The following is a 17,233-nucleotide window of genomic DNA, read 5'->3' on the forward strand; positions in this document are numbered from 1 at the left end:
CCCAAGAAATTACTTATTTTCTATGTATTTGCTGTTTATTTCAAAGAAAAATTCTGTCCATAAAGGAGTGAAAATTTTTGATTTTTTAAATTGTTACAGATTTTTGTAAAAAAATTAAACATCACAAATAAAATTTCTAAAAAGGTCAAACTGTTTTTTCCCAGCTAAAATTAGCTAGCGTCTACTGCTATGATCACTTTTACATTTTTTTGAAGGTTACACACCTTTCACCAGATTGTCACTGCCCTTTTTTATTTTGTATTTTTTTTTCTTGATGCGCACATAACAGGTAAGAACTTCAACTGAAAAAATACATAGTTCATGCTCATATTCATAAAGTATCTTTAGATATTGAGATCACAGAGTCTCAATGTTGTTGGATTTTGCTTCCACTTCTCTGCTCCTTCTTTCCTCTTCTCTCTCTGATAACTGTTATTAGTTTCATTCTCTCCCGTTTGGCGGAGATAATCACATAGAACGCCGTTTTTTTGGAATATCATTGTGTGTTGTGTGTGTGTTGCCGCTCCCTGTCATTAAGCGGCGAGTCTCTGTGGTTAGGATGACACAGCACTGACTGTTTGAAGCTCTGCCAACTCCACCATCTGATCCCAGATCTTCGTCCTGCTGGTTCCCCTGCAGCCCTCAGAGCTGGTTGTACTTCTCAGCTGTCAGACTACAAAATCTGTGGCACATTGTTGTCCATCACTGGTTTCCACATCCAAATTAAGTAGTTTTTAAGAGCATCTAGTTGCTTCTGTGTGATATTTAAGGCCTTGTTGTGGCAGTTTTATATCTCTTTATATCTCTTCATAGCAATATTATGTGTTTTAGTATATATATATATATATATATATGTGTGTGTGTGTGTGTGTGTGTGTGTGTGTGTGTGTGTGTGTGTGTGTGGGTGTATATATATATATATGTGCATATATATGTATTTATGTATTAGTGGTGGGACGTGATTAAAAAAATGATCTAATTAATTACAGGCTTTATAATTAATTAATTGCATTTTTGTCAAATAGCAATATTTGACACAATAAGTAATTATTTTCAATTCAAAAAAATTTTGATTGACAGTTGAATCAATAAATAGACATATACGTGTTTATAATTTAAAATTTATAAAATTAATACAATTTTAAAATGGGACATATAGACAGAAAAGGGTGATTTTGATGATCTAAGGCCTGGATTTAGTTTGTTTTTTCCATTTTATGGCTACAACAAAAGCATAAGTAGTTCAAGGACCTTCAAAAAGTTGAAAATCCAGAGATTCATTCTGTTTTCATCGTTTCTGGGTCTGATAAATGGTCTAATTTTGATGGTTCTTTTTTTTTTTTTTTTTTTTTTAGAAATATACATTTTCATTTATAAACAAAAACATTTTGGTGCATTTTGTCATCATCATATTTGCCTTCATAGTTGTTTCGTGGCTTTCTGTGGTGGTTTGGTATCGATCTGTTGTCTTGCCTCTTTGTGATCATTGTGTACCTGAATGTAATTTCCTTTACACATCGTTGTGATTGCTTTGGTCTAGGTGGCGACTTTGGGGTCTCTGTGGTTATGTTGCATAACTTTATGCCTTGTTTTGAGCCTATTGTGTATCTTTATTGTCATTTTCTGTGTTGTTTGTACATTTTGTTTGTTTTGCATGTCTTTGTGATCATTTTATTTCATCCTTGCAGTTGTTGTGTATCTCTCTGTGGGTATTTTGTGCCTCTGTTGTTGTTTGTAGTTTCCTCACGGTGCCCAGTAGACCCGTCAAGTTCTGTAAGTGAAAGCAGTGTTCACTTTGCGATTATGACTTGCTGATAGCAAAGAAATGAATTAATCTAACTCTTCTGTCTTCTTCATATGTCTTAAGATCCAAAGTGCAACTGTTTTTGAAATTTGTGAAGCAGCACTCCACAATGAACTCACTGACATTTGCTCACTACATCAAACACAAGCCTCAGCCTTGGATTCCATTCGGTGCTTTCTTATTAAAAGTTTTAAATTTCTAGTTCCTCCCTGAGAAGTCCTTTTTGGCTCATATCTTACATAAATTCAGCAGTGAATATTCACAGTGAAGTTCACTTGAATTTATGAGCTGATGACTAATAATCAGAAGGCACATGAGAAGAAATTTAGACTCAATCTAGCTTCAGATTTGACAGTTTGTTAGCATCAGCCTGGTTTCACAGGTATCTAATGTCACAAGCTTGTTATGTTTCTGGTCACCTGATATCCTAGAAAATGAGCAGATTTTACAGTAGAAAAGACTCTCAGACTGAACTTCACAGTGTCACTGAAGCTGCAGCTTTTATCAGCTCATAATTTAGTTTCACTCTGCTCAGGAGGGAAAAGATCAAAGAAGTGATTTCACTGTCTTTTTAAAAATAAATTTCATGTGCTTGTTGAAAGCGTTACACATGGATGTAAATAACACGACCAGCATGAGATCAGTAATTGTCCTAATTTAACCTTACTGAATGTTTTACCTCTTTTTATTCTAATTTTCTCTTTTTATTATCTTCTCCATCTCTAAGCTTTTCCTCAGCCATTTGATTTTATTCCAAATAGTTCCATGTAATGCTCACTAGGTGGCGATGTAGTTTTAGTTTTTAGAGGTTCTCTTCACTCAGTCAAACTACCAGTTTACAGTAGAGAAATGATGGCTTTTTTTAAATGTCCACAAGTGGTTCATTTAAAACTTTAGAGAACACAATGAATGACAAGACAAGTTCAGTGATGGTGGCCACTTACAATAAAGGCAGACACACTTAAAATCAAACATAAATGAAAATTTAAAAAAAAAAAGAAAAAAAATAACTACTTTTGAACCAAGAAACAAAAAAAATTAACATTAAGGACAATTTAATACATTAAAATGAATCGTTCAATGTATTTCATGCAAAAGAGTTCAATGTGGAAGATTTCTAAACTGATTAAATGATGCTATATATAAATAGCAATTTCTTATTACTCCTGAAAAGCATGTTTGTTTAATGCGTTCGCCTGTTTTACACCATTTAAATTTTTTATTCATTATAATGTAAGCAAAATGTGTCAGTCTTTTCTCTTTGTATTATTTGTTTTTGCTGCAACTGACTTGAATTTAGAAGATTTCTAGTTTTACTAGCTGAAAAATGTCAATGAACTGACTTTAATAGAGAAAATAATGTAGAATTAAATAATAAATTTAACTTTTTTAATCTTTAATGAGTTTAGTTCAAGCATGACATATGACAGAAATTTATTATCTAAGAAATCAGAAATCTGTATAAAATGCAATAAATAGATAAATAAATGAAGTCAGTTAAGCTTTTACATTTCTTATTCATCTTAAATGTAATTTTATTTCATTAGTTAGTTCGTGCTAATTTAATTTAGTTAGTTGGTGTCTTTTACAATATTAATATTTTTGTAGTTCATTATAATTTGATTAATTCTAATAAAATAAATGTGTGATTTATTTATTTTGCTGTAGACTTAAACTTGACTTAAACAGTTGTAAGTATAACAGCTGGTAAACTGTCAATATATTAAATAATAATAAAAAAGTTAAATAATATTTCTTTTTCCTCTTTAGATATCCTGGTTTTACTAGCTTTCAAGGAAGTTAGTTCAAACATAGCAGATGACAATAATTTACCCTGTTTTTAATCAGATAAGATTTTAATCAGAACAAAACAAGAAATTAAAAGACATTTAAAAAAAACAGCAAGACCCATATATATATATATATATATATGTATGTATGTATGTATGTATATATATATATAAAAGTATATATATATATATATATATATATATAGAGAGAGAGAGAGAGAGAGAGAGAGAGAGAGGGGCTGCACAGTGGTGTAGTGGTTAGCACTTTCGCCTTGCAGCGAGAAGATCCCTGGTTCGCGTCCCGGCTTTCCCGGGATCTTTCTGCATGGAGTTTGCATGTTCTCCCTGTGCATGCGTGGGTTTTCTCCGGGTACTCCGGCTTCCTCCCACAGTCCAAAAACATGCTGAGGTTAATTGATCATTCTAAATTGCCCGTAGGTGTGAATGTGAGAGTGCTTGTTTGTCTTTGTATGTAGCCCTGTGACAGACTGGTGACCTGTCTAGGGTGTCCCCTGCCTTCACCTGAGTCAGCTGGGATAGGCTCCAGCCCCCCCCCCCGTGACCCTAGTGAGGATTAAGCGGTGTATAGATAATGGATGGATGGAGAGAGAGAGAGAGAGAGAGAGAGATTTCTTTTGGATTTTGCTGTTTTTTTAAATGTCTTTTAATTTCTTGTTTTGTAGTTTTTTAAAGACGTTTATAAATAGTCTATTGGAGTTTTGAAATTTTTTTTATGTCTTGTTTTGTAGGTTTCCTCATATTTCCATATCCATCCCTGTACTTCCTGCTGTGGTCTCCTAGCACCCAGACTCCCTCCATCTCCATTAAGAAAAAAAAAATCTTCATCTGAGGGGCGGGGTTTCACTGACGCGCGCTCCACTCCTTCCAGGCGCGCTCCCGCTGCTTCTCCCCCGTCAGAGGAGCAGCTCAGTGCGTAAAGTTGATCCTCTCCGGCGGCGTCGTGCTGTTTTCTGCCCTCCGCTCCAACATGCCTCTCCTCCGGCTGCAGACATGGACTCTACCCGCCCTGAGTGGACTCTAATCGGCTGCGCTGCTGCTCCTGTCCGTCCTCTAAGCTCCATCAGCCGGGGAAACCCTGCAGCGTTTCCCTGAGCCTGTTTTTCCTTTTCTTTTTCACCCAACACCACCACACCTTTACCTTTCTGTTCCGTTTCCTGCCGCTTCATTTATGGACTCCAGCAGCTCCGAGTGAGGAGTGTTTGTCTGTAACGTTCACACTGAGGATGGAGACGGTGATGGAGAGGGAGTGTAGCGCGCTGGGGGGGCTTTTCCAGACCGTCATCGGAGACATGAAGGTAAAAAATGAATCATCACTTCATCGGAGTTGGGATTAAAACCTGCACGACACATTAAACCCGTCCTGCAAGGTTTCTGATCTGCAGACCCTGTTGCACAAAACCGGGAGAAAGAAAGAAACGCTGCAGGAGAGGTTCCGCTTGTCGCTTTATTGGAGATTTACAGGCGACATCGTTAATTTGCTAATTATCCAGGAGGGGGAGGTGTGAGTGTTCATGATCCTGCAGCCCCCCCCCAAAATGTAGCATGTAAAACCTGCTGCAGGCTGCTGATAGACTGCATGGACATCGTTGCAGGAAAATCAGAGCAGGATGGTCACTGAATATCTCACAGGGTTTTAATTGAGAGGAGGAAAGATTATACATTCCTGCTGCCTTTAATCTGGTGGGTTTTTTTTTCTTGTCTATCCACCGCTTTTTATTCCTCTTTTCCACTTCCACCCTCCAAACTATTGTTTTCCTCTTCCTCTCACACTGGAATGAAAAACATTTAAAAACTGGTGAAAATTCATCAGCGTTGGAGTCAGAAAAAATATGTTAAATGCTAGAATACTATACTATATGTTGAAAATCTGTGAAAAAACCCAGCAACTATCTGTAAAACAATTAATTATTTAGCTAATTTAGACGCAGTAAAGCTGTGTACTAAAATACCAATAATATTCATTCCAGCTTCTAAAAATGTAAGAATTTGCTCTTTTTGTTAATTTTGTATGATGCTAAAGTCAATGTTTTTGAACTGCTAATTGATAAAAGATGTAATTTGTACATTTTGAGAGATTACAATTGACATTTTCTACCATTATCTGGTGTTTCATTTGCTGAAAAATGCAACAGATTAACTAGAAGAATAATTGTAAGCCACAAACACGCTTTAAATATCAGATATAGAGACTAGATGAGTTATTTGGTCGTCATTTGATGTTTTTGTTGTAGGTTTCCAGTGTTTGGAGGCAAAAGTGAGTGGCATCTATATGTTCCACAGTCAGATACTGCATCGTCTTTTACATCAAATCAAGTAAATAAATGAATCAGAGTGACATTTGCAGTCATGCCTGCTGGTATGTAGCCAGAAACCTGCTGCGTTTGTTGATCTATAATGTTGTGGCCGCTGTTGAGGAGCATTTGTGGTAAAAGCTGAGTAACCTGCTGAGAAAAACAACAGTTTAGAGCACAAAAATGAACCAAAAATCTTGGTTATTTTGTAGAAACAGTGTGTAACTTCAGTGTATTGATTCTATCTCGTTGCTGAGCCCATAATCTGTAACTCAGCAGGTTAATAACAGGAATAACAGGCAGATATTATTAATGATTCTATTTTATTAAAGGAAAACATGAAATTAACAGCGTTGGACTTCATACAACCTAATAAATAGAACAAATTTAATTACTTGAAAGTAAACAGGAAGTGATGGTACCTGACAGATGGCAAATTGGGCAGAGACTCTGTGTTGGACACAGCTGCCTCCATGGACACAATGAAACATGAGCTTTTTACTCACTGTGGGCTCATTTTTCACTGCAACATAAAGTCCTGCACCTCTATGGAAACAGCACAACCATGACTAGAAGTAGAGAGAACTCAGAGATGTCTTCTGTGCTGTATAATAATGTTAAAATGCCATGAATCATTAAAAATATAAAATAAAATTCTTTATTTATATTACAAAAATGGAAAAAAATGGAATCAATATGTGCAACATTTTTCCAAGTGCCTATAGATGTTACCAATAGTGGAAAAAATGGTGGTTGAACACATTATAGATATTTTAATACTCATTGCTCCCATTTTTAATTAAGCAAATAATAATTTTTAATGTTTTTTATTTCACAAGAATATGGCCTGTTTCCATCCTTTCTCCTCTCTGCTCTGTGCAAACACAGCCGACAATTCAGCTGAAAAGTCTCTGAATTTTTGTCATGTGAACATTGGTCCAAGTTGAGTCATTAAAGTCTTTTTAGTTGCAACAATTTATGCAGAATTTTTATTTTTTTACAGAATCTTATTGTTGCAAACAGTTTATTTTTGGTGAATTTTTAACTGAGACCTGTAGAAAAAATTATTTACTTTCCATGTTTGTCTCCTTTCTGCTCTGTGCAAACACTACCTGCCGTTCGACCAAAAACTCTCAGAATTTTTTACATGTCGCTGTTGGTCAGAGCTGGGTCACTAATGGCTTCCCAATTGAGGTCAGGAGTGCAGAATTTTTAGATTTTTTACAGAATCTGAGTAGAGCAAACGGTGTATTTTTTGTGAAATTTTAACAGAGAAATGTAGAAAAAAGCTGAATTTGAAACATCATGATTTTAAGCTTGGATTTGGTTCATTTTTAATATAGAATGGTGTGTCTCAAATGTGACACTCGAGGACTGTTTGAAAATTGAAAATTCAATCATTCTGTTTGAATTAACAGCTTCTGAATTTGCATATTAAATAGTGTAATTTTTTTTTTTGTTGCATTTTAAGAAAAAATACCTTTCAAACCTGCCGGCAGGTTTTGTAGATCAGTGGCATCATGTTTCCAGCATAGTTTTTATTCCAAAAACAACAGGCAGTCTTTAATTCTATAGTTTAATGTTTGATTTAGATGAAGACTATGAATCTTTATTCGCAGTCTGCTGTTGAATTAAATTCCTGAGTTATAATCAGCAGGATTGATGAGGTTTTTAATGATCTCAGGTGGATAAAACAAACCTCTGCAGTTTAACTCTGCTTTTAGACTGAGTGTGATGAAGAAGTGAACGTGTGAAAGCATCAGATTCAGGCGAATCCGACTGGCTGGCGTTGAACTCAGATCAGGATTTTAGTCTGTGCAGGTTAATATCTGCTGAAGCTGCAGTGAGGACTGGGGGCGGGGCCTCACACACCTGTTTCCATGGTGACATAATAACAGACAGGTGGTTTCTAACAGGTGCAGTTGTTGGTTCACAGGAGGGGGTCTGAGAAAAGAAACACACCCTCTACTTTACTTCTTTTTAAGTTTCCTCATGTCTTCCTCATCTCTCCTCGCTTTGTTAGCTATTATTTACTTCTCCTATTATTTTGCTTTAGTTTTAGTTTCTCATCTTTTTCTATTCTCCCATTTGTTTCCTACTGCTCTCTTTTTCTTCTTCTTTCACTCTCCTCCCTTTTGTCTTGTCTATCTGCCATTTTTTTATCCCTCTTTTTATTTCCATCCATCTACCTCCCACATCGTATCAAAAAAGTAAAAAAAAAAAAAAGCAAAGGAACCAGAAATTTTTTTAAAAATTGTGAAATACTAGAATATTTAAAACTATATAAAAAAGTGGATAACAAACAAAAAAAACAGCAGGGATGCTGGCAAATATCTGTAAAATTATTACATTTTTAGCTGATTTAAATACAGTTACAACAGTGTAATTTTACAGTCACACATTTGTCAAAATGCAGATTTTTATATGGATGTCATTTACAGTTTGGGCCTTTTTTGTGTTTTTTTTTATTACAGTCAACATGTGAATTAATGTTTTTCTGTGATTTTCTTAGAAAAATATCTGTAATTTAAAAAAAAAAGAAGGCGGTAATTAAATGCAGTAAAAAAAACAGAATTTTGCAGTCAAATGTCAGAAAATAATAATAATAATTTAAAAAAATAATAACTATTTATATAGCACCCCTAAGAACAGTGTTCACAAGGTGTTTTGACAGTTAAAAAAATTCAACACAAACAATCAAGCAAGACATAGGAGACAAGTCAGAGCAGTCAATTAAAAATAAATAATAAAATAGACAATAAATTAAATGAATAATTAGCTAGATTAGCACGCATATCAAACAAGAGAACAAGGCAGTTTAGAAATTCAAGATTCAGATAGCGGCTTAAATGTTAGACATTTAAAAAATATATAAAAAATAAGGAATGAAAGAATTAGCGATGACATCACACCAAGCAACCAGGCAGCTAAAATTAAAATAAAACATGAGAGAAGACATAAACAGGCCATGATACGAAATAAAACACATAAAGCAAGTCTATAAAAGTGGGTTTTCAGAAGTGATTTAAATAGAGTAAAACAGTAAATTTTCTGTTCAAACACTGTATTATCTCTTAAAAAAAAAAAAAAAAAAAAAAAATTTGAACTTTGACAGCATCTACAGTTTTGGTCTGATTTTTAAACATTTATCTGTAATATAATACTTTTTTTTACTAGTTATTATCTGTAATTTAATAAAATAGGGGCAAAATGTAAAATAATAGTAAATATTTTAAAAAATATATAGTTCGTTTAAAACAAATGATTTAAAACATTTTTTTTTTTTTACAGTGTAGGTACATGATAGAGGGGTTTAAAGCAGCAGTTTTCTGTAGGAGAGAATGATTCTTTTTTGTGTGGACTTTGTAGGTTTGCAGGCTAAAGGGAAGCAGAAACCCAAAAAGCATATTAAGGGCTTTTTGAGGTAGTCATTCACTGAGACTTATTCCTGATGACATCAGGTCGTAGAAGACGGCAAGATGTGATTGGCTGAGGACCAACGTGTAATCTGTCGTGGAGTCTTTAATCAACTAACCTGAGAAATAAGGAGGTTTGTGAAGCAGAGAGGCATTTTACAGAGAGCAGGAGTTCTTTTTGTAAATGGTAATCTGATATTTTGCAGAGTCAGTAACTACTTTTAAATCAGCCAGAAATAATATTATTTTCACATATTTGCCATTGCTTGAGAGAAAATGTATTTACATTCTTTAGCAATGGTAAATTATTGTTTTAAATTCATGCCGTTCTGTTGGGAAAGTTAACCAAATCTAAATGTAAAATTGTGATATTTCATTAAAATCACTGTATTTTTCGTGTCTCAATTAAAAATCTGCCCAAATAAATTGTTTGCTCTATACAGATTCTATTTTTTAAAAAAAGCGCCCATTAGTGACCAACGACTTTATATTGCAATGAAAAATGAGCCCACAGTCAGTAAAAATGTGACATAAACCTCCCAAAAATGGCTTCATGTTCAGAAAGTTAAACAACAATATTTCCTTCTCTTAGGAACTTCATGGAAGCTGTAGTTGTTGTTGAATCTAACACTAACAGAGCTACTACAGATAAATATGTGCATGTCGTTACAGGGATAATCTTTGAGCTGTAAATGCATTGATATGATGTGTTTTGGTTATTGTGAAGGGTTCTTTTGTGCTCTCATCAGGGTATATTTTAGCAGATGTTGGTACAGATAGAGTCGCCACCTTATCAGTGCTTCATAATGCACATGAAAGTAACGGCAACAAAAAACCAAATGTTATTTTCATCTGACTGAAGTATCTAGATGAGATAAAGCAGCCTGATGTTTAATTCATACTTGCAGAAAGTCGGTCGCAGGTTTCCCTCCGCTAGCATCAGCATGTGTGGGTGGAGATGTGTTTCACCGTGTCAGCGTGGAGGAGTCTCCAGTCTGCTGCTTTTAATCATCTTTCACATGCAAACGTCTTGTCTGGGTGGTTGTAGATGCAGCTTGCAGCATCAGGTGAAAGCCTCCTTATTTCACCCTCGACACTTCAGTTTAGTTAGGCATAAAGAATGAGAAAACTCAACTTGTCATCACTTATAATCCATTTTTGGAGGGTGTTTTCACAAGGTTTGAACATTTAGAGATGAGATGTGCGATAATATTACCCTCTTTATGTTGCACTAAAAGAACCTAAGATCTCATAACCTGGGCCCAGAAATATTTAAGAAGCTGTAAGGTCTTCCTTGTTTGGGGATATTTTGGATAGACAGCATTAAAAAAGGTGAAAACAGGTCTGATAGTGGCCATGTTAAAGTTATATACAATATACAACCAGTTCAATATCTCTTAAATGTCATATTATTTAGAATTCTATCACCTTACAGTACATGCATCACTTCCAAGTTGAACAGTAGAACATTTGTTCTGACAGTTTAGATTTGCTATGTTAAGAATACAGGCCCCACAGTAGGAACTCAATGCAACAAAACTCTTTTATTGCAGAGTTTCAGATCTTGTGTCTTTTCAACAGATGTTCTGCATTTTTTCAGACTATTTTTTTAAAACCTTTTTTTTTTTGCTGAATGAGTTCTGTTGCTCTATATTTGTCTTTAAAATACCTCAAATGTGTTCTATGGGATACAAGTCAGGTCACATACTTTACCAGTTTGTAGTTTTCGATTGTTGTTAATTGGATTTTCATGATTCAGGAATATCCATCTTCTGCCAAGCTTCTGCAGACTGGAAGTCATCTTGTCAGAGTCTAGTATTTTGGTAAATCCAGATAATTATGGTGCCATCTGTAAACTATCATCTTCTCAACACCTTTTGCACTCTTTCAGCCCCATATCATCTCACTCCCACCTCCGTGCTTCACTGTCAGGACTATGCGTTCACTATGGTAGTCCTGATCACGGTCACGCCAATCTTGTTAAGCTAAGATTCATCTTATCTTAACAGATTTATCTTGATGTCATTTGACCAAAGAATGTGCTTCAAATGTTCATCAGATGTCTTTTCATGGTCTTTAGCAAAGTTTCATCTTGCAGTTTTGTTTTGCACAAATTCCTTGGACATCCTTGGGCATCATTCATAGAGGTTGATGAGGCTTCTTAACTATCCCCCACATTGTCTATGCTATTAGAGAAACTCGGGTTTTTACTGATAACTCCTGTGTCAAGTCTGAAGCACCTGCCCATCTGTTTTACAGAGCTAGATTATGAAAGTAGTGCACTGTCTATGGCATAATTTTAGGAGGACGACCATTGCAGCCCTGATTAGTGGTACTATGCCTCTTCTGAACATCTTGATTTCTGCTGCAACTGTGTTTCCACTGATTTTTTTGCTGGTTTCTTTTCCATCTTTGTGAAGTCTCACAATTATTACATTTTTGAGTGGTTCTGTTTAATTATTGTCCATGTGAAGCCATGATGCAGACATGCAGATAGACACTGGTCCAAAAAGTAGAAAGTTCTGGTGTCCACAGCTCATTTTTTAACCATGTTCATGCAGGCAGGCTTTTGTTGCACTGTGATTCTAACATGGCACCTATCTTTTCAATATAGTCTTTCAAAAATATTTGTTTATGATGTTGATAAGAGGAAGTACTCCACTGTTTAATATACATATAATACAATTATTGAGAGGTAATGCAGTTTGGAATCATTTAACATTGATGTTAGGGGGTTTATTTATTTCTGTTGTAATGGAGAATTTGGGTGCTGCTGGGTCTACTTTTTTATGTCTTTGATTAAGTGCTGATGGAGACAGGAGAATACATTTCCAGCTTTCTAAAGTGGCTTTAACAGGCACTTAAATTCTTGCAGCCCACCAGCTGCTGTTTTACTGTAGTTAGAGCCTCGTGTCGTTGCGCTCGTAGGAGATTGACCTCCTGCCCTCGTTTTGATTAAATCGAGTGCTTGAGATTTGCAGCGTTGTCTCTTTTCCCTCCATTCATTTCCTCACTTCAAAATATACATTTCCTCCCCGTACGCTGGTTCCATGTCCTGTATAAATGTGAGGGTGTCGGGCTGCGTGCCGTTAATCATCCACACGTCATTGTGCTGCTTAAATCCAAGCAGACACATTACTGTTGATCCGTTTAAGTGGAACCGATCTGCATGTTTTTCCCTGGAGGAGGAGAAACTGGCGTATCCTCTTACACTGTGAGCTGCTTTACACTCAAATCTGCCTTTAAACTCATCTTTTCTAGTGTTTTTTTCCTTGTTGAAGAGATGCCGAACTGTTGCTGCTGTGGCTTTGGATCAGCGCTTTGACATCTGTACAGTGTTTAAAGCTGGATTAAGCCACTTCTTTATATTAGGGGGCTCAGACAAAGCGAATGTGTCTGTTCTTCACAGATCTGCAGAGTTTCACTATCATGCTGCTGCTTTCTAGTAAACTGTATTATTGGCTTTTGCTGTAGCTCTTGTTTGGTCTCCACCAACTGCTAAAATAGCTCTTCAGTTTTAAAATAATAGTTTAAAACCGTCATTTACCATTTTTAAAGAATTTATATACATTTTCTCTGCAAATATGAGTAAAATAGTAATATTTCTGTCAGATTTAAATACAGTAAAACAGTAAATTTTCTGTTCAAATGTAGTATTACCTGCAAAATTACTAAATTTGGATGTGTACAATATCTACAGTTTTGGCCTGATTATTAAACATATTGTTCTTCACAGATCTACAGATGGAGTGATAGTATCATGCTGATGCTTTCTAATAAACTCCATTATTTTCTCTCCTTGTAGCTCATTTTTGGGCTCCACCAACTGCGAAATTGGCTCCTTAGCTACCATTATAATGCTGGGCTGGTTTTGTACATTCACCCAGCTTGTCTGTGGTTGTTTGGTGAAAATAATGGACTCTGGTTTTATATGGGGGTTGGTGAGAGCCTCAAGACTTAAGCTACATCCATATAATACGTTTTAGTATAAAATCAACAATTTAAAGTTAGAATGATATCCAGATGACTGTTTTAGCCACAGTCTATGTATAAAAGATGGATATCTTCCATAGTCTGAAAAGTACCTTCTGAACCGCAAAACCAACCAGCAGCTTTAAAGGTATGTTTTTTTTTGAATAACCAAAATTGCATCCATCATTAGTCTGAAACTGGTAAAACATAAAAAAATCAACAGATTTTCTACTCTGACAGTCCTTGAATCACTGTAATTCATAAAATTCTGTTGGAAAAGTGAACTGAATCTCAGCTTAACATCATGATATTTTAATAAATATTTTATTCTGTATTTCTTTTTTGAAAATTCACAAAAAATACCTCGTAAAAAACAAAAATTCTGCGCACTCCTTTGCAGTTGGTAAGCCATTGGTGACTCAGCTGCAACCAACAGTCTTGTGACAAAAAATCTGAGATTATTTGGCTGAACTGCAGGCAGTGTTTACACAGAGCACAGAAGAGGCAGCTATGGCAACAAATTGAAATTGTAAAATTACAAAAAAAAAGTCAAAAAATACACTATTTATCAGAGCCAGAAACTGTAAAAGTAGGAAAAATTCTAGGTTGGTCTACTTTTTGATGGCCTTTGAACTACTCATCTATGACATTCAGTTCTATCAGTTAAAATAATGGCATTTTCAGTGTGTCATGCAGCTCTTTTTATGTCGAGCTATGGTTGTGCTGTTTCATCAGAGTTGCATGACTGTGTTGTTGAGTAAAAATGTGACAGAAGCAAAAAATGCCCATAAAATGTTTGGGCTCAGCCAACAGGGGGCGACTCATCCGTCTGCAGAAAGAAGTCTGATTGAATAGAAGTCTATGAGAATATTAACCTACTTCTCACTTGATTTGTTACCTCAGTAAACATTTTCCTAATGAGTTTGTGGTTTTAATTGCTATTTTTGAATCTCCTTCAACATAGCATGGTGTTGATTTAGTAAATTTTGGTGCCATTTAGAAGCAAATAGACGATAACGAGTATATTTAAGGCCTTGTGATTGACAAGTTACTACTGTATACATATCGTTAAACTTCTCAGTCAGATCCACTACCATCTTTTCACAATCAATTTCAGAAAACCAAAATGGCAACGGCCAAATTTCAAACTTGAGGCTTCAAAATATTGGTGTCGAAATGTATAAAAACACAAACTCCAACACAGAGCTGTGTTGAAATGCTTTTGTTCATTTTATGTGCTCAGTTCAACTTTATAACTTTTATCCTTCAGTGCTGAGAGGCTGTTAGTGGGACATTACTTGAGACCACAGAGTTGTGACGACAGATAGTAAGATGCAGCTTCATCAGGGCCAAAGTAATAATTTTTAAAAAATCAATCAGAAATTAGAAATCAAGAAAAAAAAAAAAAACTAATAATCAGGACAAATGCTGAATATTGGGTCCAATATTTGGCAAGGCTGAAAATCAACCCCTGAATCCAACACAATGCTCTTTTATTTCAAGTTTTTAGTTTGAAATAGGAATCTGTTCATCTAACAGCGAATTCCTGGATAAAAAGTCAAGATTATGAGTCGATAAGTTTTCAAATGCAAACATGTAATAAACTAGAACTTTCTATCTGTGTGTAAAAACACACATTCTCAACCATGTTGAACACAGTTACTGTTTCTATCCTTTAGTCACATTGTTGCCTCCAAACATCCAGAGTTCAAGGCTTTGCTGTGACTTAAACTAATGGCACTGAGCACATTAGCTGAATGTTAATTGCCATTTATCTTAATCACCTCGGAGCTAAAATAATCCTGCTCTCTTTTTGGGGAGGCAGCTGATCGTCATGGAAACCTCACGGATGGAGCTGCAGCATTGACTTTGGTGCTTTGGCCAAATGGGTCACTTTTGTTTAGTTGTTTAGTTGTGCAATTGGCTGCTGTGGATCTGTTTCTGCTCTGGTCTTTGTTGTAGCTCTCATTTTATTGTCTGATAACAAGTCTGAGTGTTGGGGTTGGAAAGTTGCTGCTAAAGTGGGACATTGACCTACAGATGATCTATCGATTGTTCCCAAACCACTGAACTAATTAAAAGTGCAAAAACCTTTTAACCCTCTGAAATCTAAGCAGTTTCTAGGTGTATTTTTTTCTTGTCACATTTTGACTCACTGGGTTAATTTTTCACTACAATATAAAGTCCTGCACCTCTATGGAATCATTACAACCATGACCAGTTATAACGACATAAACAAACAAAAAAGAACAAATAAATTATGAATTTTGTTGATTTATTGTAGAAAAAAGCACTCACAGGTGTTACCATTACTGGAGAAAAATGGTGGCTCTAGATATTTTGTTACTTGCATTTTGTAATTTTTTTCTACGTCTCATTTTTGCAATGTGTGTACACTGCCTGCAGTTCAACCCAGTTCAGCTGAAAAGTCCTTGAATTTGTGTCACATGACAGTTATTGGCAACTGTCATGTCTTTCTGGTTGTGTTAAGGAGCCAAGTTTTTTTGTGTGTTTACAAAATATGGTCAGAGCAACCATAAGTAATTTTGATGAAACAATTGCGATGACGATTTCTTCATATTTTTTTTAATCTGAACAGTTAGTTGACCTAGCTAGATGTGGACCACCAGAAAGTTTAAAATTCAACAATCACTGCTACAATTTGTGGCTGATAAATTATGTAATTTTGTCAATTTCATAAAGACATGCCGTTTGTTTTGGTGTTCAGTGGGTTAGGTCAAATCAGAGACATTTGCTGAACCGAACTCATGGCCTGATGTTCCTCCAATCATAAATCTACACAGATAATCGCTAACACGGTGTCTTGCTGTCCTTATTGTTCCTGGTTCAAGTCCAACTGTGGGTGCGTGTAGAGAAGGTAAAGCCCAATCCATATGCTCCAATAGCCTCACAGTAAAAATAAATGCATTTTATTGCTTTTATCAGCTCATAAAACAGTATTTTTCAGGAACTGGAATCAGTTTGCACCATTATTTCACACAGGCAGTGATAAAAAAAAAAATGGCTAAAAAGAAACAAATAGGGATTTTTGTGTTTTGAAGCCTGTGCATTTGCTGAGAGAACCAAACAAACAGAACAGTGAATTCCTGAAGGAACAGCAGGCTGCTGCTGCTGCCTCCGGTTGTTGCCACGGTGACAATTTATGTCCTCAGTGACTGATAGATGCAGCGACCCTGCCCTTGCCTCTACCGGTGTGTCTGATAGAGAGAGAGGAAGGGAGAGAGGATGTAATGAGATGTGAGTTTCTATATGTACAGTGTAACAGACGATGATGAACGAGCAGCAAAGAGCTGCGAGAGGAAATGATTTGAGAAATGGAAATATGGTTTGTGTGTGTGTGATGGAGAAAGCGGGAAAAAGAAGGGGGAAAACATCCGAGTGTTGAATATGAAAGCAACAAAGAAAAGCAAATGTGTGTCACAGAATCATGATTTGTGTGTTTGGGCGAGGAAGCATGCACGTGTGACCCTCCCCTCCCCACAAATCCTTCTCTGTGTGAAGCCCCTCTGCAGCAGCCGCCACGTTGCCATAGCAACGGTAGCCAGGCGATGACGCTGGGCATCACTCTTACAAACAGAATACACCCAGCTTCAGCTGCACCGTTACAGAGCAGCAGCGCTGAGGGGAAGAAAAAAAGAAAAAAGAGGCAACGCCCACAAAGGGCAGCGAAGGAGTGAAGCCTGACAGCTTTCTGCAGGAAAACAGGGAGCAGGATCTGATTCATATTCATCCAGATCTACCCAAATATAGTGCTCAGGATATGTGAATGAGGAGTGACTGTGAAGAGATCCTTCATACTGTAGAGTCACTACAATTAAAGACAAAATCTGCAGCTTGTCTGTCCTCTGATGCATCCTTTAAATGAGTTAAAGCTAATTTGAGGCTTCAACAGTACATTTACTTGACTATTTCTATTTC

The 17,233-nt window shown here is 36.0% G+C and overlaps 1 protein-coding gene across 3 annotated transcripts in view; it reads left to right on the forward strand.

Annotated features, from left to right (window-relative positions):
* The first annotated feature begins 4,481 nt into the window (after window positions 1-4,481).
* Window positions 4,482-17,233, forward strand: part of LOC111578860 (protein MTSS 1-like) — an 84,997-nt gene continuing 72,245 nt past the window's right edge. For all 3 annotated transcript variants that reach the window (XM_055017965.1, XM_055017964.1, XM_055017966.1), the window contains exon 1: window positions 4,482-4,910. In XM_055017965.1, coding sequence (XP_054873940.1) covers window positions 4,839-4,910 — 72 coding nt within the window. In that variant the 5' untranslated portion in view covers window positions 4,482-4,838. The remainder of the gene's footprint in view (window positions 4,911-17,233) is intronic.

This window comes from Amphiprion ocellaris, chromosome 15 (assembly GCF_022539595.1).
Source record: "Amphiprion ocellaris isolate individual 3 ecotype Okinawa chromosome 15, ASM2253959v1, whole genome shotgun sequence".
Lineage (NCBI taxonomy): Eukaryota > Metazoa > Chordata > Actinopteri > Pomacentridae > Amphiprion > Amphiprion ocellaris.